General features: G+C 45.5%; 1 protein-coding gene across 7 annotated transcripts in view; it reads left to right on the forward strand.

Annotated features, from left to right (window-relative positions):
* Positions 1-25,024, forward strand: part of LOC147102664 (putative uncharacterized protein MYH16) — a 589,631-nt gene that overhangs the window by 213,373 nt on the left and 351,234 nt on the right. For all 7 annotated transcript variants that reach the window (XM_085963368.1, XM_085963373.1, XM_085963369.1 and 4 more), the window contains one exon: positions 21,886-21,942. In XM_085963368.1, the coding sequence (XP_085819494.1) occupies positions 21,886-21,942 (57 nt within the window). The remainder of the gene's footprint in view (positions 1-21,885; positions 21,943-25,024) is intronic.

Here is a 25,024-nt window from a genome sequence, read left to right on the forward strand (position 1 = left end):
CCGAGGTTCTGATCTGAAATTGTTGAACTCTATGTTGAGTCCAGAGGGCTGTAGAGTGCCTAATCGAAAGATGAGGTGCTGTTCCTCGAGCTTACGCTGAGCTTCCGTGGAACAATGCAAGAGGCCGAGGACGGTGAGGTCTGAGTGGGAATGGAGCGGTGAATTAAAGTGACAGGTGACCGGAAGCTCGGGGTCCCCCTTACGGACTGAACGGAGGTGTTCCGCAAAGCGGTCACCCAATCTGCATTTGGTCTCCCCAATGTAGAGGAGACCGCATCGTGAGCAGCGAATACAGTATACTAGATTGCAAGAAGTACAAGTAAATCGCTGTTTCACCTGGAAGGGGTGTTTGGGGCCCTGGACAGTGGGAAGGGGGGAGGTAAAGGGCATGTGTTGCATCTCCTGTGCTTGTACAGGAAGGTGCCGGGTGAAGGGGAAGGGGTGCTGGGGGTGGTAGAGGAGTGGATTAGGGTGTCGCAGAGGGAGCGGTCCCTACAGAATGCTGAAAGGGGAGGTGAGGGGAAATTGCGTTTGGTGGTGGGATCACGCTGGAGGTGGCAGAAATGGTGGAGGATGATCCGTTGAATGTGGAGGCTGGTGAGGTGAAAGGTGAGGACAAGGCGAACGCTATCGTGGTTCCGGGAGGGAGGGGCAGGGGTGAGGGCAGAAATGCGGGAGATAGAACGGATACGGTCAAGGGCCATGTCAACCACAGTAGAGGGGAATCCTCGGTTGAGGAAAAAGGAAGACATGTCGGAAGCACTGGTATGGAAGGTGGCATCGTCGGAGCAGATGCGGTGGAGACGGAGAAACTGGGAGAATGGAATCGAGTCCTTACAGGAGGCGGGGTGGGAGGAAGTGTAGTCCAGGTAGCTGTGGGAGTCAGTGGGCTTGTAGTGAATGTTGGTCAATAACCTATCCCCAGAGATGGAGACGGAGAAGTCGAGGAAGGGAAGGGAAGAGTAATTGATTTGCGGTATTGGTTTATGCTTGTTCATAGAATCATACAGCACAGATGGAGGCCATTCAGCCCATCGTGTCTGTGCTGGTTCTTTGAAAGAGCTATCCAATTAATCCCATTCCCCATCTCTTTCCCCATCGCCCAGCAGATTATATTTAGTGGGGTTACCCAAAGGCTTGTTTATGGAACGGTCGTAGCTGCCACCTATTTCCGCACACACAATTATTGTGCATCCATTAACAGTGGCCTTGCTATTCATGAACATTAAAAGAAAAGAATTTCTGCTGCTTTATTTTTTACATGGGGTGATTAATGTTCTGAAGCACTTTGATTAAAAAAAGGTCGCTTCTCCATTTGAAATGTTTGTATAAGCATGGTCTTTTATTTCCTTGTGATGATTTCTTTCCTAATAAAGCACAACGCCAAGGACATACTGTTGTAACAATCACACGCAAAGACCACTTTATTGATAGCCTTTATTGCTGAAATAACCCCGTTTGTTTTGATACAGACATTGCCTTTTAACTTTTGTTCATTTACATTTGGCAGCAAGTGGGCTAGAAACAGTTTCTCGGCGGAGGCAGTGATGTTGAACAGAGCTGAAAAATATTTGCCCTGTTCCTTTTTTCTTTCAATGTATCAGAATTCCTGAAGCCACTCTTTCTGGCCTCTGCCTTAAGACAGTGGTGATTCACCAACAGCTGTCAATTCCGTCCTGTTTTAGTCAGACTAGTGGTTTCCCCAATAGTGCTAATTGCAATTTTGAAGGACTTACTGGAAATGTCGATTTGCACATCTGATTTTTATTCAGAACCTAAATGTATGGTTCTGTTCTATTTGGCCTCTGATTTCCCTCTTAGCCTCTGTATAACCCTACAAGACGCTGCTTAACTGTGTGTAGTTTTTATCTCAGTGATAAATTCAAGTTTGAAAATACCAGGAGAGAAAATGTTGTACCGTCTCCATTCTGTGCATCTTTTTGACGCAATAGTTCCAGTTACCAGAATAAAGTAATTGGGGTCAATTTTCATGTCAAGTGGATATTGGGGAGCGGAACAATGACACGGCCCGCCCAATGGCATTAGTGAGAAACCCGAACCATTTTTACGTTTGAAGGGGATTGGCAGTCAGCTCACCAATCGGGAGGGGGGAAGGGTAGGGAATTTGGTTGGTCACTCCCCCGTGGAGCCAAGATGGAGGGAAGCATTTAAAGGGGGGGAGGGGAGGCAATTCCTGGGGGGCGGCTCCACATAGCGGCCAGGAAGACTTATGCTCCTCCGGCCCAACAATAATTAGTGTCGCGGTTTTTTGCGGGGGTGGGGGGGGGGGGGAGGGATTTTGAGAGCAGCCACCGGTAGTCCATTTAGGGAGGGCTGGCTAGGCCGCTCCACATCCAGTACCAATGGGCGAAGTGTGGGTGGCACATGGTCCACCCATTGAGACCTGACAATTGCATCTGGGTCCTACAAACAGCATAGGACCCCAATTTGAATCTTCTAATGTTCCGTTGGCCGCCCAGCTCGATGCCCACTTGAAAATCAAGTCGGGTGGGCTTTGGGTGGCCAGGAAGAGGGAGAATTTTTTAAAAATATGTTTTCCAGCGTGAAAGTGGGTGTAGGCAAATAAAAAGCTCCCTCCTTGCGTCAGAAATCGCAGAAAGCATTTATAATGAATGATCTAATTTCTAACTTTCCTTTAAATTCAACTTCTGCGTTTTGCAGGATCAATTTTAACATTCACCTTAGCATGACCCAAGGAATGCAACTTAAAGTTCCCACATAACATATGATCTGGTAGTACTGTGTCTATAGACACTGAAATGCCTCTTCAAAGTCCTATTTCCGGCACTGTCTGAGATATCCAGTTGAGAATTGAGTTAAGCTTCCTCGGCATAGCACTGTCACTCCATTTTAATCCACATTTCCATCTCTATAGAGTATGACACTAACCCATTTCTTTGATTAAAATTGCATATTAGCTCATAGAATGCAGTCTATATGCTGTCTACTTGATTCCGTAAGAAGTTACATTTTGGAGACCTGTTGTGTTTGACAAAGTAAGGGTGTCAATACTGACAAAGGGAACAATTTTTCCCCCATTTTTACCATCTCGTGTTAGCATCAAGCATGGCCAAATATAAATGCGCAGCTCCTGATAATGTGTCTTGAGCCTGAACTCAAAAAAGAAAGAAAAGAAAGACTTGCATTTCTATAGCGCCTCGCCCTCAGGACGTCCCAAAGCGCTTTACCACCAATGAAAGTGTAGTCACTGTTGTAATCACAGAATCACAGAAACCCCACAGTGCAGATAGAGGCCATTTCGGCCCATCGAGCCTGCACCGACACATATCCCACCTGATCCCCGTAACCCCTACACCAACACATATCCCACCCTATCCCCGTAACCCCACGTATTTAATCCCCCTAACACTAAGGGTCAATTTATCATAGCCAATCAACCTAACCCGCACATCTTTGGACTGTGGGAGGAAACCGGAGCACCCGGAGGAAACCCACGCAAACACGGGGAGAATGTGCAAACTCCACACAGACAGTCGCCCGAGGCCGGATTCGAATCCGGGTCCCTGGCGCTGTGAGGCAACAGTGCTAACCACTATGCCACCATGCTGTAGGAAACGTGGCTGCCAGTTTGCGCACAGCCAGGGCCCACAAGCATCAACGTGATAATGACCATATACAGGAAACTTTGGTTTATCCGGAGGTTGTATGTCCGGAATACTCGATCTAACGGCAAAAATCAGGAGCCATTTTCTATAAGTTTTTTTAGTTCTCATTCTTTTTTTTCCCCAGTCAGGCACTGCAAGGTCTGTAGCTATAGCAACAGCTTCAGCTAGAGACGCTTGCAGCTGCAGCCGACTCTTTAGAAGCTGTTGCTAAGCAACAGTGTTTGTTGTCAGATACAGAGATGAAAACCTCCGTATGCTTCAACATTAACTTTGTATGTCCGGCAGTTTTGATAGATCGGCAACACGCTGGTCCCGTCGGTGCCAGATATCACAAAGTTTCCTGTAATCTGATTATTTTAGTGGTGTCAGTTGAGGGATAGGTATTGGCCAGGACACCAAGGAGAACTCCCCTGCTCTTCCTCAAATTAGTGCCATGGGATCATTTAAAAGAAAGAAAGACTTTCACGACTACCAGGCGTCTCAAAGCGCTTTACAGCCAATGAAGCACTCCCGCAGTACTGCACTGGAATATCAGCCTAGATTATATACTCAAGATAAGAACCCACAACCTTCTGACTCAGAGGCAAGAGTGCCACTACTGAGCCAGGGCTAACCACTAAGCACCTCTACACATCCTACGGGCTCTCTGGAATAAGAGTTGGTCGACAGTTTTGTGCTGTATGGTCTGCAGTGTCTTGGCTTGGACTATCTTTGAGATGCTATCTCCTCTACCTTCTTAAAGTCCATCATTTTCTATTCATATGGCAATGTCTTTGTTCAGTAACCTCCAGACGTAAGTCCTGATATTGTAAATAAATATAGAGTAACATCAGCTATTTCTCTCCCTCAAAACATACAGCAGCATTGATCTCACATATAGTAGAGGCCGTTTCTCTGCACGTGGTGGAGATGGTGGATAAGTTAGTGGAGTCTACAACTCCAATTTGAAACCCTATGCAGGATGTATGCCAGGCTCAGAATACCCCAGAGACTGTGACAATGCAGAACGTATCTGAAAACAAGCTGTCTAAGGACAACAGTGACTGCTAGGGTGACAGCTAGGACTGACCATTTCACAGGGATCCCAATTCAGTCTGATCTCACCTTGACCGTTAGACCCACTGAGCCAGCATGCAGCACCAGTGGGTCAAAAGGAGTGATTTAGTTAGCATGATAATAGGCACGGGGTAGACATGATGCTAATAAGTAGTTAGAGTTTATATGAATGCTGGAGTAAGTTGGAAATTTGTCTGGAACAGTGTTTTTTTTTGTGGTTTGTGCTTTGAGCAGATGAACTGAGAGTTTGGGAATATCCCATAAATGGAACAAGGTTCACAAGCCTTGGCACATAATGTTGACTTCGAGGCATTTGAGGAGTATCAACCAGAAGTTAAAACTCATTCCTTTCTGTCTTCAGCAACATTTATTGAAAGTAAAAAAACAGAAACTGCTGGAAATACTCAGCCGGTCAGGCAGCATCTGTGGAGAGAGAAACGAAGGGTCAGCGACCTGAAACGTTAACTCTGTTTCCTGCTAAGTTAACCTACTGAGTATTTCCAGCAGTTTCTGTTTTTATTTCAGATTTCCAGCATCCGCAGTATTTTGCTTTTGTTTTATTGAAAGAAGTTGCACATGACTTGCTGTCTCTTCTCCCAGGCTGCAAACATAGTGTTATCTTCAAATTGCAGGAGAAATGTTCAGTGATATTGCAGCCGAAAAATTCCAAAAACGATTGACGTAGCCCTGACTGAGACAGCTGCAAGTAGCCCAGCAGCTATAGCCTGCAGTTTGCAGTACTGCCACGATGACGGCCTTCTCATCCTCTTAAAGATACACAGTAGTGTTGTTTGAGGGGGCAAGTTAGAAGCAGTAACCAAGCAACTAAGTGACTGGCTAGGCCACCTCAGAGTGCCGTTAAGAGTCAACCATGTTGGTGTGGACTTGCTAGGCCACCTCAGTGCCGTTAAGAGTCAACCATGTTGGTGTGGAACTGGAGTCACATTTTGGCCAGACCGGGTAAGGACGGCAGGCTTCGAGTGAACCAGTTGGGTTTTCACGACAATCTGACTGTTTCAAGGTCACTTTTACTGCTTTTCCATTTTTTTTTGACTGAATTTAAATGTGAACTCACGTTCTCTGGATCACCGGCCCAGTAAAGTAACCACTACACTACCCTACTGGGCTCTAAGCAATGAATGACCTGGGAAGGGCCTTTCATTTTCAGTATAAATTTGCTCAAAATAGCAGAATGTCTAAACCACCCAATAGTTAACAGCAGTCAGTAAACGAGCCTTAAAAGAGTAAAAATCCTCGTGTTAATAGCTTGCCATAGATGGAAAATAATGTGGTGAATGGTGAAGTTATCCACTTTGCTAGGAAAAATAGAAAAGCAGAGTATTTTTTAAATGGTGAGAGATTGGAAAATGTTGGTGTTCAGAGGGACCTGGGTGTCCTTGTACACGAATCATGAAAGTTAACATGCAGGTACAGCGAGCAATTAAGAAAGCAAATGGTACGTTGGCCTTTATTACAAAAGGATTTGAGTGTAAGAGTAAAGACACCTTACTGCAATTATATAGGGCCCTGGTGAGACCACACCTGAAGTATTGTGTACAGTTTTGGTCTCCTTACCTAAGGAAGGATATACTTGCCACAAAGGTTTACCAGACGGATTCCTAGGATGGAGGGATTGAGTAGACTAGGCCTATATTCTCTGGAGTTTAGAAGAATGAGAGGTGATCTCATTGAAACATACAAAATTCTTACAGGACTTGACAGGGTAGATGCAGGGAGGATGTTTCCCCTGGCTGGGGAGTCTAGAACCAGGGGTCATAGTCTCAGAATAAGCGGTCGGCTACTTAGGACTGACATGATGAGAGATTTCTTCACTCGGAGGGTGGTGAATCTTTGGAATTCTCTACCCCAGAGGGCTGTGGAGGCTCAGTCGTTGAGTATATTCAAGACAGAGATCGATAGATTTTTGGATATTAAGGGAATCGAGGGATATGGGGATAGTGCAGGAAAGTGCAGATGCGGTAGAAGATCAGCCATGATCTTATTGAATGGTGGAGCAGGCTCGAAGGGCTGAATGGCCTACTCCTGCTCCTATTTCTTATGTTCTTATATCGTAAACAGTCTAATAAACCGCAAAACCTAAGAATAGAATTTTGAGCTCTACTTTTATCTTTCACTATTACGGTTGATATATTGCAAATATCTAAAAAAAAACTTTCAGTAAAATAAAGTATCTTTTGTGTATTTTTTTTGACCGTTGTCAGAGGCTGAAACTGATATAGTTGTGTCATTAAATCGTAATCTGTTTCCTGCCCTTTAGTTGCAGACAATGAAGCCTTTCTTCATTGTACTGTTGATGTCAGTGGGTTTTTTGCACAGTTGATGCTTTGCCAAGTGCAGGTAGACTTTGACAATATAAGGGATTCATCTAATGGGCTGATGATGACACTGAGACACAGCCTGGCCAAAGAGGTGACCCATATATTGTACCTGACCTGGAAAAAGAAGTTCCCTCCAGAGCAGGATTCATTAGAATACACTATATACAGCGGCAGGGCTAAAGGTCAAAGTAGATGCTAAGTCGCTGTTAGTCCTATAGCCTCCTGCAGTCAGATGAAGGGGATGGGGGAGGAATAGACTGCCTCAAACTGGCAGCACAGGAACCAGCCCTTCTTTAAACCTCATTGTTCTTTTGTTTGAAAGTGGTCAGCAATTTTCCCGCAAATTCTTGGAATTGGGGATTTGCAGGGAGTTGGGCGGCAGGGACAATCTGAGGCCTGGGAGGACGCAAGTTATGTCGGGCAGATCAGGCTTGGGTGTGGAGTCTGTAAGTACTGGGGACTAAAACCACACGGAGATATGGGGGGGGGGGCAATTTTTCGGGAGGGTCAGCGGGTGCATTTGGTGGCAGTTCGGGTGGGAATTTTTTTTTTTTCCCCAGCAGGTCAGGACCCCGCTGTCAACCCGTCGCCGCGCGCCTTTCCCAGATGTCGGGTCTGTCAGCACTGAACAGACCCGATACGCAGCGGCGCGGGAGGCAATTCAGGTCATTATGACCTTGCTAACAGCCCGTTAAGAGGTATTTTGAGATCTCTTGGGGAGATATCTTCCGCCCATTGGAAGGGAAGAGAACCTCCCTGCATGCTGTGACTCCCTCCATAAGCAATAGACTGGGAGCAAAACTGCGCTGGGCGACATTGGCATCCGAACACCTAAGATGCTCGTATGAAATTCCTTTTGCTGCAATTTTAACAGAAGTGTTTATTTTAAATGGCTTAACACAACATCGAACTAGCAGACAAAGGAATTTCATACGAACATGTTAAGTGTTCAGATGCTAATTTCACACGTAATAATTTGATCCCGCCTGTTTTGGAATTGTGACCCTCCACAGCACTGCCCAGCGCTGCAGTTGAATTTCTATCATTTTTCTGTGGTAACAATCGGTGTATGTGATGAATGCTCTAAACTGAACCTCCTTTTGATTGTCAACTTTAAATAGTTCATTGGTAACTGAATAACCCATTGCAGTAGATCTTTGGGCAATAGTGCAAAATGGGCAATAGCGAGTCGGCAGCCTATTTTACATAGAATCATCGAATATTATGGTGGCATAGTGGTTAGCACTGTTGCCTCACAGCGCCAGGGACCCGGGTTCGAATCCGGCCTCGGGCGACTGTCTGTGTGGAGTTTGCACATTCTCCCCGTGTTTGCGTGGGTTTACTCCGGGTGCTCCGGTTTCCTCCCACAGTCCAAAGATGTGCGGGTTAGGTTGATTGGCTATGATAAATTGACCCTTAGTGTTAGCGGGATTAAATACGTGGGGTTACGGGGATAGGGTGGGATATGTGTTGGTGTAGGGGTTACGGGGATCGGGTGGGATATGTGTCGGTGCAGGCTCGATGGGCCGAAATGGCCTCTATCTGCACTGTGTGGTTTCTGTGATTTCTGTGATTTCTGTGATTATAGCACAGAAGGAGGCCATTCGGCCCATCGTGCCTGTGCCAGCTCTCTGAAAGAGCTATCCAATTAGCCCCCCCACCCCACTCTGCTCTTTCCCCATAGCCCTGTAAATGTTTCCTTTTTAAGTATATATCCAATTCTCCTTTGAAAGAGACTGCTGAATCTGCTTCCACCACCCTTTCAGGCAGAGCATTCACCGGCTTCAATGGAAATAAAAATCGCACAATGTCAAGACCTACCCCAGTTAATTCAGTATAACTCATTCCCAAGTCCTTCCCATTGAACAAGATCCCAAAACACAACAAGCAGCAATGCATCAGAACCTGGAGTTCATGGAGACAGTCAGGAGATGGGTGGGGGCAGGAGTGCAGAAGTGAGTGATTTCAGGGTCAAGAGGGAAAATCTACCCCATTGTCTTTAAGGGTAGCCAATTGATATAATGAGCAGCTATTTCTCATGACTCTTGACTAACCCCAGCCCCAGTTTGGAGGCTCGTTTTAACCCATTATCGTGTCTCTAACAGCAAACACTAATTAATGACATTCCTGATAAAAGATTTCTTTTTAACTCAAGAAAAACACATTTACCGCACAGTAAAAAAAAATGCAGTGGGAAGGTGTGATTTACACCTTTGGGGTTTAGTCCTAATGCAGAGGGTATTTTCTTACTGGTAATTTGAGATTGTTCTTGAGCCACATTCTCAGCTTGATGTTGTTGTACCTAATATGCCTCAGGGGAGCTGGCATGGGAGAGATTAAACTGTGTTGTTTCACTCGTGTTGCCGGAATGTGTATTGTTTTAGCTGCGGTAGCACTCTCGCCTCTGGAAGTCAGAAGGTTGTGGGTTCAAGACCCGCTCCAGAAACTTGAGCACAAAATCTAGGCTGGCGCCTCAGTGCAGTACTGAGGGAGTGCTGCAGGGTTGGAGGTGCTGTCTTTCGGATGAGACGTCTGACCTCTTGGGTTGACGTAAAAAATTCTATGACACCATTTTGAAGAAGAGCTGGGGAGTTTCCCCCTGGCGCTCTGGCCAATATTTATCCCTCAACCAGCATCACTAAAAATAGATTATCTGCTCATTAACACATTGCTGTTTGTGGGACCTTGCCGTGTGCAAATTGGCTGCTGCATTTCCTATATTACCACAGTGACTACTTAATACTCAAGTGGCTCTAAAGCGCTGAGGGATGTCCTGAGGTCATAAAAGGCGCTGAATAACTGCAAGTTTGTTCTTTCTTTCGTTCTTTGGAATGGAAAATCGGCAGGACGTATAACAGGCCGCCTTTTTTAAGCCCCCCTCGAAGTTGAAATTCCGCTCCCCCTTTCTTTTCCTTCTACAGATGCAGAACCCCGCTGTGTATTTTCATCATTTCTTGTTTTGTTTCACCAGTCCAGCTGTTGCAGTTTTTCCTTTATATTTCCGTTCTCTATCAGGTTTGTTTTCACTATCACTACAATTTACTCTTTCCTTCCATTTTAATCACTTTTGCGTTCCTTCTTTCCCATTTCACTTCAGCATGACTCCCTTGGACAGAAACATGTGGAGATGGCTATTTTGATGGATTTGGTGTTTGTTTGATCATTGCGCGCACTTTAGGTTTTATCACCATGCCTGGGAGAACTCTGACTGCAGACAAGTAGATTGCTCTGCTGGTTAAAGAAGTGATTGTCCTTTCACTGCAAACCAGAGGAATTTTAATTTTAATTCAAAACCATGGAGGGTGATTTTGTCAATGGGGGCACGTTGGAGGCGGGACTGCTGCTTGTTGGGTTTTAGTCCCGCCTCCATCGACTTGTGGCCAACCCACGCTATCTTCCCTTGATTGACCTTGTTAAGCCCACCCAGCGGGCTTAGCAGGCCAATTAAGGGGAAGCCGGTTATAGAGAACGTCAGCGTATGGCATTGCATCTGTCAAAAAATTTTGACAGATGAATTGTCATCGTTTGACAGCTCTGTGAAGCTGTCAAACACTGACATTCTCTGTTGTTTGATGAGTTCTTTATATTCAAGACCTCATCAAACCTCTTTTGTGAGCAGAAATTAGATGGTTGTTGCATCGGAGAATGCAGCAGCCATCTGTCATCTCTGCCGGTGAGATGCGAGAGTCTACAGTTCCCCAACTGTTGAAGTCTGCAGGAAGAAACAAAAGTAAGTAAACATTTTCTATCACTTTTCACTCACTTCACACACTCACCTGTCCACACTTGCACCCATCACTTACCTCCACAGCACACCTTTGCACCCCTCCGGCCCCTGCAGACCCACTGCTCACCTCGGTGACCCTGGCGGGGTTTCCCGAAGCCGGGAAGCCCGTGCCTCTGGTGGAAAAATGGGGATAATCCTCTTAACTGCCTGTTAACTACCTGTTAACAGACAGTTAAGTGGCTGTAATCCCCTTCCCACCTCCAGGAGATGGGACCTGGCGCGGGTCGGCTACCCGCCCCCTGGGAAGATGGCACAGAGGCGGGTTGGGGGCGGGATGGGTACCCGCCCCCAGATCGTGCCATTTTCCCGGGAGTCCCGCCTCCCCAGGGCTGGCAAAATCCAGCCCCTGGTTTCTCTGAAGAACAGAGTTCCCCAAATGTCACAGCAGCCTCATGATTGCAACAGAATCTTTATATAACAGAAAACCTCAGAAGACCTGTGGTCCAATAGTAGTGATGTCCCATTTATATTCAATAGTTCAAGCATCAGATGAACTTAAAATATCTATTTTCATTAATTGCGACATTTCAGTACAGTTCAATTTGGCAATAAAACTAGGTGAGGATATTTCGAGGGATCAATGAGCTGCTGAGATGCTACATTGAAAGCTGACAAGATAGTCACTTGTTAATAGTTTTCAAAGAGTAACAAGTGAACAGTGGCACAGCAGGAGGCTGTGTTTTAACTTTTAACGGTTGCTTTTAATGTGTTTTCACACCAGCTGCATTTATAGTACATTCCATGCCCATCCATCAACAACAACAGCTTGCATTTATATAGCGCCTTTAACATAGTAAAATGTCCCAAGTTGCTTTACAGGAGCGATATCAAATTTGACACCGAGCTACATAAAGAGATATTAGGACTGGTGAACAAAATCTTAAGGGGTAAAAATTCGGTAGCGCCCCAAACTCTGCTGGGGCGCTAATTTTAGCGCCCTGAAGTTAACACCCCCGTGGCCGATTTTCCCAGGTAGCGTCCTGAGCGGGAGGAGGGTTGCTACTGGAATTGTCCCATGTCCCTCTTGGGCGCTGCGAGCCAAAGCTGCCGTACTACACGCCGTGGTACTGCAGGCCTTCTTTCCCTTCTTAAAGGGGAGGGGCCTGGCGCAGTGCGTCCCGGCGCCCAGCTGGGCCGCCAGGGATCGGAAGTGCTGGCAAACGAGTCCGGCACTGAAGAGGAGTGCCTGGCTCATGGAGAGCAGCCGGCACCCCGCGGGGGAACTTCACGGGGGCCGGGGGCAGCAGAGGGGACCAGGTGCTGGCGGGCGACCAGCAACAAAAATGGCCGCCCGCCACCTCCCCTTTAACTAGCGCCGCCCCGGCTGCAGGTAGGGCCCCCTGACCCCGTCGGACATAGCGTTCGGCGGTAAGTCGGGGGGCGCCACCCAATATTACAGCCGGGGCGCGAGGGGGGCGCTGCGTACGCCGATGACGTCATCGCCGGCGACGCAGTGTGGCGTGGCGCTAACGGTTTGTGCCGTCGCTAACCTCCCGCTGAATTTCACGGGAAGTGTTAGCAGCGCTGCGCCCAGGCGCTAGTCGATTTGCGCTTAGGGTGCTAACGGGAGGTGCAAATCAACCAAATTTAGCCCCCTAAAGGTTTTAAGGAGCATCTCAAAGAAGGAGAGAGAGGGTTAGGGGCAGAATTCCAGAGCTTAGGCAGCCGGAGACACAGCCGCCAGTGATGGAGTGATTAAAATCGGAAATGCTTAAGAGGCCAGAATTGGAGGAGCGTAGATACCTCGGAGGGTTGTTGGGCTGGAGGAGGTTACAAAGATAGGGAGGGGCAAAGCTATGGAGGGATTTGAAAACAAGGAGGAACATTTTTAAATCAGGACGATTTTAAAATTCAGGTGATTACTGATAGGTGATTGACTAAAAGTTCTTCTGCATGTAGTTTCCAGAAGACACAACTTGGTCACCAGGGAAAACTGAAGAAAATCCATGAGCAGGAGTAGCCACACAGCAGCTCTAAGAGAATGGACGATTGCATCACTTACTTACACTATAAAAGTGATATCGTGTTCCCCTGGCTCATCTCACGCCCAAACCAAACAACAAAAGAATCTCAATGTCAGGCATTCTTTCATAAAGACAGTAGCCCTTCAAAGATCCAGAGCGATTCAGTGCTCCCGGGCACACAAACTCACAAGGAGTACTGGTTAGAGAATAGGAGGCCTATCTCCAACCCATGCTCCCTCAGAATGCAAAACTACCTGCTGTGCAGGATATCTACCCCGAGAGGTGCCGGGGGAAGGCCCTGAGAATCATCAAAGACACGAGCCACCCCAGCCACAACCTCTTCGCCCTGCTCCCGTCCGGTAAGAGATACCGAAGCATACGGTCTCGCACCAGCAGGTTTCGAAACAGCTTCTACCCCCAGGCCATAAGACTCATGAATGAATAATTTATTATTATTTATTATTGTTGTTTTATTTACTATTACTGTATTTCTATTAGTATTTTTATCATTGCTATATCATATTTATTCCAATGTTGGGAGGACTCGTAAAAATCAACATTTCATTGTGCAGTACACATGTCTGCTGCATATATGACAAATAAAATTGAATTTCCACTGGGAGTGCAGGATTGTGGAATCATCACTATATATAAAATCTATTTTCTTTCAAATTAGAAAACTCTGTTCCACTGCAATCCAAAACTCTACAAAACCAACCCATCTGTTGGATAAATAAATCTTTAAAACGTATTTACAGCTCTTTAATACAAGTTCTCGCTTTAACCACAGGCCAGTTGTCCGTGAATCAGTCTTCCCCCAAAGTTCCACTCAACGCCACCGTGCCTTTAATCCTTTGCTCTTATCACTATGGCTTTGCTCCTCACATTCTTCCTGGCTGTGTCTCCCCCTCTGGCTTCCGAATCTTGCTTTGTTGAGAATTGCTTCAAGTTTCGTGTAGCCAAGCACTCGGTGTCAGACCCCCGCCTGTGAATGTCACTACAGTGACCGCTGGATGTAATTAAACAGCAGGACACTTCTCTTACTGGAGAGATTATGCTCTGGCAGTCTTTGCCTTTATTGTCGTATCTGAGTAGCTCTTTGACCGCACCAAATACCCTCTCCCTGTTTTATTGCCAGATTGAATAGTACATTCACCGAAAAGAGATATTTTAACTTCATTAACTGCTTTAAGTACTAAAGTCTAAATTTAAATAGGACATCAGTGCTATTGGACAACAGATTTTCTGAGTTTTATTTAAGCATATATATATATATATAATAAAGATTGTTCATAAATAAGACATTGAGGGTAATTTTTGCCTTGGTACGATGGTGTAAAACGGGTGATCGCGAATCGGCAGCCCATTTTACATCTCCCCCATTTTTATTTCGATTGACTTTATTTTCCATTGATAATAAAGTTCATATTTTCTTGTGTTGAAATGTGAGTGCTGTATATAAATTATAATAGAATACTGGATTCAGCCCTCAATGGTACTCGGTCATCATTATTTTGCTGTGCCAGGGTTGTACATTTGCTATTAATTTAACTATTTGTTTTTTTTCATTTCTGCATTGGCCACCCACAAAACTGCTCAAAAAGCTTGAGAGAAAAGAGAATTTTGGGGCTGAGGGAGAGAGGATGTTGTTGTCCCCCACCCCCCCCCCCCCCAGTGTGTGTATTGCGAGAAAAATATAACTTTTGAAAAATTGATTGACTTATGTTTTTTTAAAGCAGGACCAAATTTCTTAGCTCCACAGAGACTTGCCATGTTGGGTGTCCTTGCCTCTAGACCATTCTGCTAACATAACTAACAGGGAAGAGCCTCTTTCATCCCAGAGGGACTCCATGGTCAAAACTGGAGGCCTTGATTCTGGAGATGCTTGGGAATCAATCCGAATCTACCCACCTTAAGAAAACGCATGATTGGCCGGCTATTTTCCCAGGGACAGATGATTCTGGATTGACTGCCAGACAGATTGCAGTGCTCGCCTCATTTGCAGCCAATAAGGTCCCGCCGGGGTACAAGGGGCCCCTCCCTGTCAGTGGCTTTAATGGAGCAGTTTAGAAGCAAGGAGGAATGATCTGGCCGATCTCTGCGGAAATTTGATGGGGTTTTTTAAGTCTCTGTTTTATTTCTATAATAAAATGTCTGTGTAGCCTTCTGAACTGGACTGTACTGTCAACCATTGCCTAAATATCATGAAAACAAAAATAGTCTATTTTACAAATTTCTCTTTTCAATTTGAACCACCTCAATTTTAAAATTTCCATCCTTGTTTACAAATCCCTCCATGGTCTCGACCCTCCCTATATTTCTAACCTCCTCCAGCCCTACAACCCTCCAAAATCTCTGCACTCTTCCAATTCTGGCCTCTTGCACATCCCTGATTTTAATCGCTCCACCATTGCCGGCCGTGCCTTCTGGGCCCTAAGCTCTGGAATTCCCTCCCTAAACCTCTACCTCTCCGCCTCTCTCCCCTCCTTTAAGACGCTCCTTAAAACCTACCTCTTTGACCAAACTTTTGGTCACCTGTCCTAATATCTCCTTATGTGGCTTGGTGTCAAATTGTGTTTGATAACACACCTGTGAAGCGCCTTGGGATATTTTAGCATGTCAAAGCCGCTATATAAATGCAATTGTTATATTTTGAACTGGATGTATTCCCTACTCACCCGTCTTTAAATAAACAAACATTTATTAGCTTCATAGAATCATAGAATGGTTACAGCACGGAAGAAGGCCATTCGGCCCATCGAGCCCGTGCCGGCTCCCTTGTCAACAGAATTCAAAATGCAAATGAATCAAATACTCATTCTCCATCCACTGAGTGTGGATGTGTTTGGGGGAATCCACGCAATTCACATTCCACATCAACAGCTAAACATCCAGCGTCACCTCTGTATCTCCAGCTGGATCTTGATTAGACCATTTGCTATTACTGCCTCAACAATTTGCAGTGACGTGGTGGGGAGGAACTGATTACAGACAGTAACGCACAGCACAGGTGTCCATGCTTTAAGCACTCTACTTAAAGCAAAAGAATGTCCCTCTTAGAAAAGATAAGCACTTCAGGCTAAGCTGCCCAGAATTACAATGCTGGGGAGTGACCTTAATAGACGAGGAGAAGCTGAAACAAAGTTCTCTGTGAGACTAAGGTTTTTCTTTCAAATCAGTTATTCAGTTATCTATAAAGTTGTTTGCATAATATTGCACTTTGGGTAAAAGAATAGTTGTGATTTTCCACTACTAGGCTGCGGTTTGAAGGGCTTTATTCAAGAAAAGGAAAGAGCAGGGGGGAGTGGGGCTAATTGGAGAGCTCTTTCAAAGAGCCGGCACAGGCACGATGGGCCGAGTGGCCTCCTCCTGTGCTGTAAGATTCTATGAAATGCTTCGCTAGAGGGATACTCTTTTTAAAAGGCCATGGGTCATATTGGTATTTAAGGACAGTGCACTCTTTGTGTGAGTGTGTGTATATCTGTATGTGTGTGTGTATATCTGTGTGAGTGTCTGTCTGTGTGTGTCTCTTTGTGTGTGTGTATATATCTGTCTGTCTGTGTGTATGTCTGTATCTGTGTATATCTGTATGTGTGTGTATATCTGTGTGTGCGTGTGTGTATGTGTGCCTGTGTGCATGCATATGCATAAACCTATGTCTATATATTAAAGTGTTAAGGTTCAGCACAACAGCTTCCAAAGAACATCAAGTTAAAATGTTTTTTTTTCATTTCTGTTGGGGCTGTTGTACTGCAGGTTCTGTATTTGAATAATGCAGTTTTCAACTCCCACCTACACACAAGTGCACTGCAATTGTGACTTGAAGTTGCAATTTGAGATTGGTCCAGATATTGTGAGGTCCTCTTGACGATGCAGACTCCCATTGTTTGGGCTTTACACCAAAAACTGTATATCTCCAATCAGGGTGAAGCTGCCTTTTCAAATGTTGTTGTTTTAAAATGATTGAACAGCTCAGCATTTAACTTTAAAAAAAATGTTCCTGACATTCCAGCGCCAGGGAGTAGAACTCTATCTAAACATTTGCGGAGCTGTCCTTTGATGACAGGACAGTGCACGCTCCGATTCAGGTGCCAATGCAAGGTTGGTATCTGCAGTTTCTGTGCGTTGACTTCTTGTATGTTACTTGTTCTTGTTCAAAATGGCAAACAAGTGCTGTTAAAATCAAGAGTTCACCTGTTGCTTTGAGCATCATAAGCTTGGACCACTCAGGATGGGTTTACTCTGAACCCTCCATAGGTGCTTTTACTTGACAGCATTGTACCCGATGACATTCAGAGAATGAAGGGGAGAGGTTAAGAGAAATTCCTTTATGGAAAGGGCTGTGGGAGCATGGAATGGCTGAGACAGAGTCCATTGCATCTTTTAAGAAAGATGCAGGTTTGTCGGAGGAGAGCGGGGCAGTAGGACTAGTTTTGGATCACTCGAGCTAATAGCCAGCACAGAAATGATGGGCCAAATGGCCGCCTTCTGTGCTGTAAACTATTGCTCGGTGATTCTGTAGCAAATGCCGTGTTCTCCATGCATAGTAGAAACTGCAGTGGCAAATGATGACGCCTGCCTCCTGCCCTCTAAGCAGTTTCCAGTGACTCTCACCTTTGGATTCTTTAGAGCTGGAAAACATGGCAAACTTTAAAACGTAAGTGCACGAGCAACAACATTTGGAGCCGACATAGTGTGGCCAGGCATAAAGTTTATTTTTGATACCACTTTTCTCCACTTTCTTCCAGTAAGTTGTAAGGAGGAGCCACATTGAAAGTAAGTCCAGATAAACTCCTCGAAAGGTGGGTGGGGCAGGAATGAAAGGCAGGAGGGATGATCGCAGCTATGTCGGTCCATATTGTCCCCTCTCCCATTCATGAAACTGGAGCACAGTGCAACTGGGGCCTGTAAATGCTCAAAACTCCATCAAAATACACGTCTGAGGAGAAACAAGGTACGAAATCCATCTCCATGTGATTTAAATATCATAAAGTGAAATTGGAATGAAGTTCCCAATACAGGAGGCATTTTTAATGTTAATAAACAATGAAAATCTGACCACTTATTCACCACAGGCTTAATTATAATGTCCATACAGTGTCTGAATCGACACAGGAAACATATGTGTGTTTCTTTCTGCGACAAAGCTCCTCATGCAATGCACGTCCGCCATTAAATGCACAGAAGTCACGTAATTGCATTGTATGGGGAATAAGAGATACCCGCAAGTGCCTACACAGCACGAACCTTGCCAGTACTCAGATGTCATCTGAAATACCATGAGAGCAAACTTCCATTGGCTTATAACTGTCACCTCAAGCATGAGATGAAATTTCAATATCTCCACGGTACTCGGTTTTAGCTCCACATCCTGTGGAGTTCGGGCAGTGGTTTTATTTAGTTTTGGGTGATTTAGCTGGCACAGGTTATCATGGAAGATCAGCGTAGAATGATATCTGCACTGACTGATGAATAATCTTTTGCACATTTATCAAGTCCTAATCAATGCTCGGTTACAAGCAAATAATACAGAAAACATAACTGGCAGTGGTTAATGGATTATAACAAGATGTATCAAGGTGATGTCAAATTCCAATCCACGTCTTTTTTTTTTCTGATGCTTTAAAGCCAGGTCTCATCAGCTCATATCTTGAATTCAATGCGAGGGGGTCGGGTAGACAACCCCCCCACCCCCCCTTCAGCATCCTGTGGCTTATTGTTTCATACGTGGCATTTAGAAAGTAAGATTCCAAGCTGTCCCCCGATGGCCGAATGGGTAAAGGCCTGATTACTGCTCAGCCATACAGACCAGAGGTTCCAGATTGGATTCCCAATCTGTGGCTAAATTGCCCATTTTGGTGGGAGCTGGGGAGGGGTGGTGGCTCTAGTTTACCTCAGTACCCCTGTATTAAGGGAGGAAACTTCAGCCATTTCCCCACTTCTGCTGCAACCTTGACAGATTCTGCTGGATGATACAAGTGTGTGTAGCTCAGTTGAAGATAAGGTTGAGCCCGGCTGTGAAGCCCCCACAGTTAAACAGTCTTCCGACTTTCACTTGTCAAGGGCTCGTCCATGAAGAATAGCTGTTGGGGTGCGGTACAAAAAAGTCTGCCGGGACCGGTGGAAGCGACATCAGCTTGAGCCAGCACCTTCAGGGGAGAAGGGGTAAAAATGATAAAGAAAGCTTGAACGGATCCAAAGTATTTGGAATGATGCAGCTGCATTCCTGCAGTCCACCAAAGGTTAAATTTCGATGCAGTCCATGTATTCCATCTGTATTGGTTAATCCAGTTCATAAAGGCTTCTGTGATAGAGAGGGGGGCGGGATCCTATTGGTTGTGAAACAAAGTCCTCGTAAACTTGCACAGTTTGAGAGCTTCTTTTAAAAAGAGACAAGCATTTTTAATGAGGGGGTGGAGGTAATGAACTACTTCAGCCTTTAAAGACTAGATATGCGATCCCTGACAGTGTCAATACATCAACATATACTGGTTGGCCAAGTTTTGTTTGGTCTGCCTGGTGCGTCCATGTGTTTGCACTGTCTGGATGCTGCTATAATGGCTTTGGAGCTGACTGCTGAAGCGCTGAAATGGGACGTGAGTTATTCCTTCAAACTACGTGCATAACGAGAGTCTAGCCTGACAGCTTTAACTAACAATGCAGGCAGAAACCTCTCTAGAACTTGTTAAAGGATAAAATTTCCGTTACTTTTTACTGGATAAATCATAAGTGACCACCTGGGATTTGTGGTAAATGGAGGTGTTTCAGGTGAATGTACGAGAGTGATTTTTAAGACATTTTCACACTACAGGAAACTCTTTTTTATCCAGCACCGGCGTGGTGCCGGTTGATCAAAAAGTCCGGATTACAGAGAGGTATACTTACCAAGGTACGAGAGTCCCGTACACGGCCACAGGTGCAGGAGCCCCGGTTACACGGCACTTGTGCAGGAGTCCCGGTTACACGGCCACAGATCCAGGAGTCCCTGTTGCACGGCCACAGGTGCAGGAACCCCGGTTGCACGGCCACTAATATATAGTAAAACTTACCTGAACCGACTCCTGAATTTTGCCGGTTAAGAGAGGTTTCCGGATATTTAGGTGCCGGTTAAAAGAGAGTTTCCTGTACATGAATGCAGCCGATGAAGGAAGGACGTGGTGAACTACACCTCATGGTGTAAACAAGCTGGGGTCCCTTATTCACACGGCATTGCAAACACTTGACAAGGGGACTGCATGATTAGTTATGGCGAATAGCATAGATACATTGAAGGAGAAGCTAGATAAGTACATGAGGGAGAAAAGAATAGAAGAATATTAGAAGAATATGTTGATAAGGTGAAATGAAGCAAGGTGGGAGGAGGCTAGTGTGGAGCATAAACAGTTGGGCCGAATGGCCTGTTTCTGTGCTGTAAATTCTATGTAATGATTCTACTGTGTGATTAAGGGCACTGTCTTTAGTAATGTAAATGCAGGGAGCTGGGTCCCATACATTTGCTCTCATTGGGGGTGGGGGCGGGGGTGTTTATTGTAGTGGATCCCAGCTCCCCTTTGGATACCAGCTCACTGGTTTGAGTATAAATGTGCGGGGGAGCTGCTCATGGAAATAGAGCAAAGCATGAATGTAAAAGCGTCTTTAGAAATTATGTGACATAGTGTCTCATCACAATAAGTTAGTCTTAAGATTAATGAGTTAACTGACTTTTTTAAAATTAAAATGTAGTTTATATTTAGTGTGTTTTCCCCCATCCCAGTGGTGTACATGCACAGTTTAAAAGTTAGTGCGTATAAACTGTGAGAGCCTCCATAATGAAAGATTATTTTATGTCGTCCTCCTTGCAATCTGACAGAGTAACCCCCTTCAGAGAGCTGGTATTTTTTATTAGTTTACTTAGCCCTGCTTTTAAAAGGCTCATCCATCAGTGATCTTAGAGAATGCATATTTTCTTTTCCCCATAAAATGTTTTTTGAAATCTATCTGTCACTTAATGGCAATGACAACCGATTAGCCTTTTGTTTAGTTGTTAATGGTTTCCCAGTCGGATCCTGTGGACCATATTCTGGTGAAAGCTAACCAGAGCTGCGTGTCTTCATCCCCTCCAGTTCTTTTTTTCCCGCCTTGGCAATTTGGGCAATGCTCCACGGACATCAGTTGTCCTTTGGTGTCTCATCCACATAGGCGTTATTCACAATGGATGATATTGACCCCCCTAACTCAAGAGCACTGGGACTAATTGTAGCGCTCCTATCACTGCCCCAGCATGGACCAGTTATTAGATATGGGGCTTTCCTGCTGTGTATGGCTCAGTAACTCAATGGAAAGCTCATTGAATCGTCCACTGGTGGTGCCTTCCATCAGGATTCCCTCCATCGGGATTCCCTCCATCGGGATTCCCTCCATCGGGATTCTCTTCATCGGGGAAGCTCTTCTTCTGCAGCTCTGCGCATCGATTTTCACATTTTTGTTGCAATCTAGTCTTCAAAAGAGCTTCTTTGTAGGCAGGACCCCTGTAATCCCTCTGATCTGGCTGGATCCCAGGGACTGTCGCAAAATTATTGTAACTTACCCCCCTCCCCCCCAAAAACACCAGTGTGTGTACACAGCTATAATAACAACTTGGAACGACCATGTGACAGCACTGTACAGTGATTTCACAGAATGTAATGTATCCTCTTTTCTGAAGTGAAATAAAAGATGATGTGGCGTATGAATGTGTTGAATTTTAATTATGTGGATTTGGACTATTTACCAATGCAAGAAGCACAACCATGGCTAAATGGTCGAAGAGGAAATGTCACATATATTTCTTGCAGTCAAAGGTTATGGGGAGCGGGCAGGAAAGTGGAGTTGAGGCCAAAATCGGATCAGCCATGATGTCATTAAGTGGCGGAGCAGGCTCGAGGAGCCGAATGGCCTGCTCCTGCTCCTATTTCTTAAGTTCTTATGTTCTTGTCTTTGGAGCAGGCGGCAAGGGAAGAGTGGGCTAAAACGCTTGCTAAAAAATTGGAAAAGATCTCTCGCCCTCCCTCCCCACCCCCACAATCTCCACATTGGTTGCACCCACGATTTATCCTGCCCTATTTATTTTCCAGGCCCGTGTTGAGGAACTAGAAGAGGAGCTGGAGGCAGAACGAAACATGAGAGCCAAGGTATGTGATGACATGGACTGCATGGATTTTTTTTAGAATTACAAGTAATAAGAGTAAATGATATGTAAGTTGACTTTTTTTTAAGCGGGTGACAGTGGATTTTCACTTCCCTCCAAAACCAACCTCCACCATTGACTTCCATAGAGCAATAGAACCTATTTCTGCAATAGAAACTATATCACACAAACAAAAATTCTTGGTGTCATGCCACATTAGAGGAGCCTTCCCTAATGGCTTGCTGACTAATTGAGCTGTTTGGTAGAGTACTGGGTCATACTGATCAGGAAGATCCCAGGTCCATCATCAGTTCACTCTAAGCCAGCTGCTCTCAGCAGAGGCGATGGTAGGGACATTACAGTTGGCCTCAGGGCAGGGGAAGAGATGAAATCCGCCCACTTTTCTTGTTATTGGAGGTTTGAGGAAGATAGGAACTGCAGTAGGTGATTCAGCCCCTCGCAACTGTTTTGCCATTTAAATAAATGATGACCAACAATCAGACATGGCTTGATGTCCTTCACGATGATATAGCCTCTTGCCAATGGCCATCTAGGCTCACATATAATGAACGGCCCCTTAGATTATGTATTAGGACTGTTGGCTCTAATAGAATGGTACCCAGCATGAGTCAATACCTTCATGAAAGGTCCCAAAGTGCTTCACATGCCAATCATTTTGTCCCACAAACAGCAAAGTGATGAATGATCAATTGATCTATTTTTGCTGGTGTTGGTTGAAGGAAGAGAGTTGGCCAAGACAAGTAGGGAGCTTCCTGCCATGGGATCCTTACTGTTCCTCACAACAGGCAGACGAGGCATCAGTTTTACATCTCAACTGAAGCACGGGACCTCCAACAATGCAGCACTCCCTCACTACTGCAGTGAAATGTCAACCTAGATTATGTGCTCAAAAAGAAAGAACTTGTATTTATGTAGCAGTTTTCATGACATCAGGACATTCCAAAATGCTTCATAGCTAGCGAAGTACTTTTGAAGCGTAGTCACTGTTGAGGTGCAGGGAAACGTAGCAGCTAATTTGCACACTACAAGGTCCCACAAACAACAGTGAGTCAAATGACCAGATAACCTGTTTTAGTGATGAGGGATAAATGTTGGCCCAGGACACTGGGGAGAACTCCCCTGCTCTTCATCAAATAGTGCCACGGGATCTTTGGCATCCACCTAAGAGTGCAGACAGGGCCTCTGTATAACGTCTCATCTGAAAGACGGCACCTTTACAGTACAGCACTTCCTAAGTACAGCACAGGTGTCAGCCTAGATATGTGCTCAGGTCTTTGTAGTGGGGCCTGAAGCCATCATTTTCTGACTGTTTACTATGTTGGCACTGTAGTGTCAGCTTAGCTCAGAGATCGCACTCTTGCTTCACAAAGCAATAGACTAATATAATGTGATTGCTAAACTTAAGTCCACGCTCTCCTGACTTCAGCACTGAGCCGAGTGCTAACATGAAATAGAAATATATTCCTCCAATTTTCACCTTTCCTGTAATCACTGACTCACGGGTACAGTTCAGTGGGTGTCAGCCAGCCTCCAGCACCTTGCCTGAGCACCCATTCTTCATGTCTCAGCCTAGACACTAAACGTGAGCAAATTATTCACCTGAGGACGGCTTCACAGCTCAGCCTGACCCTGTCCTCACCCAACATTCACACGTGAACACATTCGATCAGGCCTCAGTGGTGATCAGGAGTCAGAACCGTGGGCCAAAGACACTGAGCCCAGTTAGAGACAAACTCAGAATTGGCTGGGCTGTGTGACTGAGTTGCACATTACTCAGTACTTTTACCAACTGAACCATTGAGGAAGCATGAAATAAATGTTGCTGTATCAACGTATTGCTCTCTCTTCGGGCACTCCAGTTAAACTCATGGATCTTCCTTGGGCTAGTGGACAATTAGTAATAATGCAGTTCCCGTATTATAATGGGAACGGTATTATTGATCCCACCATGAAGTGCTCTTGAACAGGATGCAATAAACACTTCATTAAAGTCATTAGGAGAATTGTAAACCTCATAAAGATGAATCCGTTCGTCACTTCCCATGAATTTGTAACTATTTAATCCACAGTATTCATTGGTATTGAAGTCTCAGCCGTGGCTCAGTGGTTGCAATCTTGCCCCTAAAGTCAGAAAGTCGTGTGTTCAAGTCCCACTCCAAGGACTTGAGCATGTAATCCAGCCTGACACTTCAGTATAGGACAGTACTGAGCAACGTTCCCTTTAAGCTGCACGGCCGCGGAGCGCTCCGGGGATCTCGTGCAGCCGGCTTGCTGGCTTTTCAATGCAAAAACCGCACATGTGCGGTAACTTGAATGGGGCCGCACGGCAGCAAAAAAAAACATTACAGGGAACATTGGTACCGAGGAGTGCTGCACTGTTGGCGGTGCTGTCTTTCGGATGAGACGTTAATCTGAGTTTCTGTCTGCTCTCTCTGGTGGATGTAAAAGATCGCATGGCACAGAGATGGGAGTTCTCCCTGGTGTCCTGGCTAATATTGATCCAAAAAAAATATTGATCACTCAGTCAACATCACTAAAACAGATTGGCCTAGAAATTCAGTTGTTAGCGCCAGCCGCTAGCACCTTAGGAGGAGGAGAAGTGGGGCGCTAAGCGGCTAGCACCTGGGCACGGCGCGATCTGCGCCTCTCGCGAACTTCACTCAAGATTTAGCGGCGGCGCAAAACCGCAGCGCCCGCTCAGCTGCGCGCGCAGATCCTGACGTCATTTCATGGTGCAACGCCCTTGGTGCGCCCCGAACCGGAACTTCAGTGGCACCGCTCTTCTGTGCGCCTGGCGCCCCCAGCGACTGGCAGAGGGGAACGGTTCCCAGTCGCCGCGGGGGGCGCTATTTAAAGGGGACTCCTCCTGCATTATAAGTGGCAGCCATTTTGTGCCAATCCTTCTGTGTGAGAGACAGATATTTGGAGAGAGACAAAGGGAGAGAGCTTTCTGCTTTGACTCAGCGCTCGCACAGGTATTTCTGGCTTCAGGCCAGAGCTTTGCACTTGGATTTAACTTTCTGTGCCATAGCCTTGAGTCGCCACATATAATGGGGGCTGTAATG

The sequence above is a fragment of the Somniosus microcephalus genome, chromosome 21 (genome assembly GCF_052327205.1).
Source record: "Somniosus microcephalus isolate GS21.2 chromosome 21, FLI_Smic_1.0, whole genome shotgun sequence".
Lineage (NCBI taxonomy): Eukaryota > Metazoa > Chordata > Chondrichthyes > Squaliformes > Somniosidae > Somniosus > Somniosus microcephalus.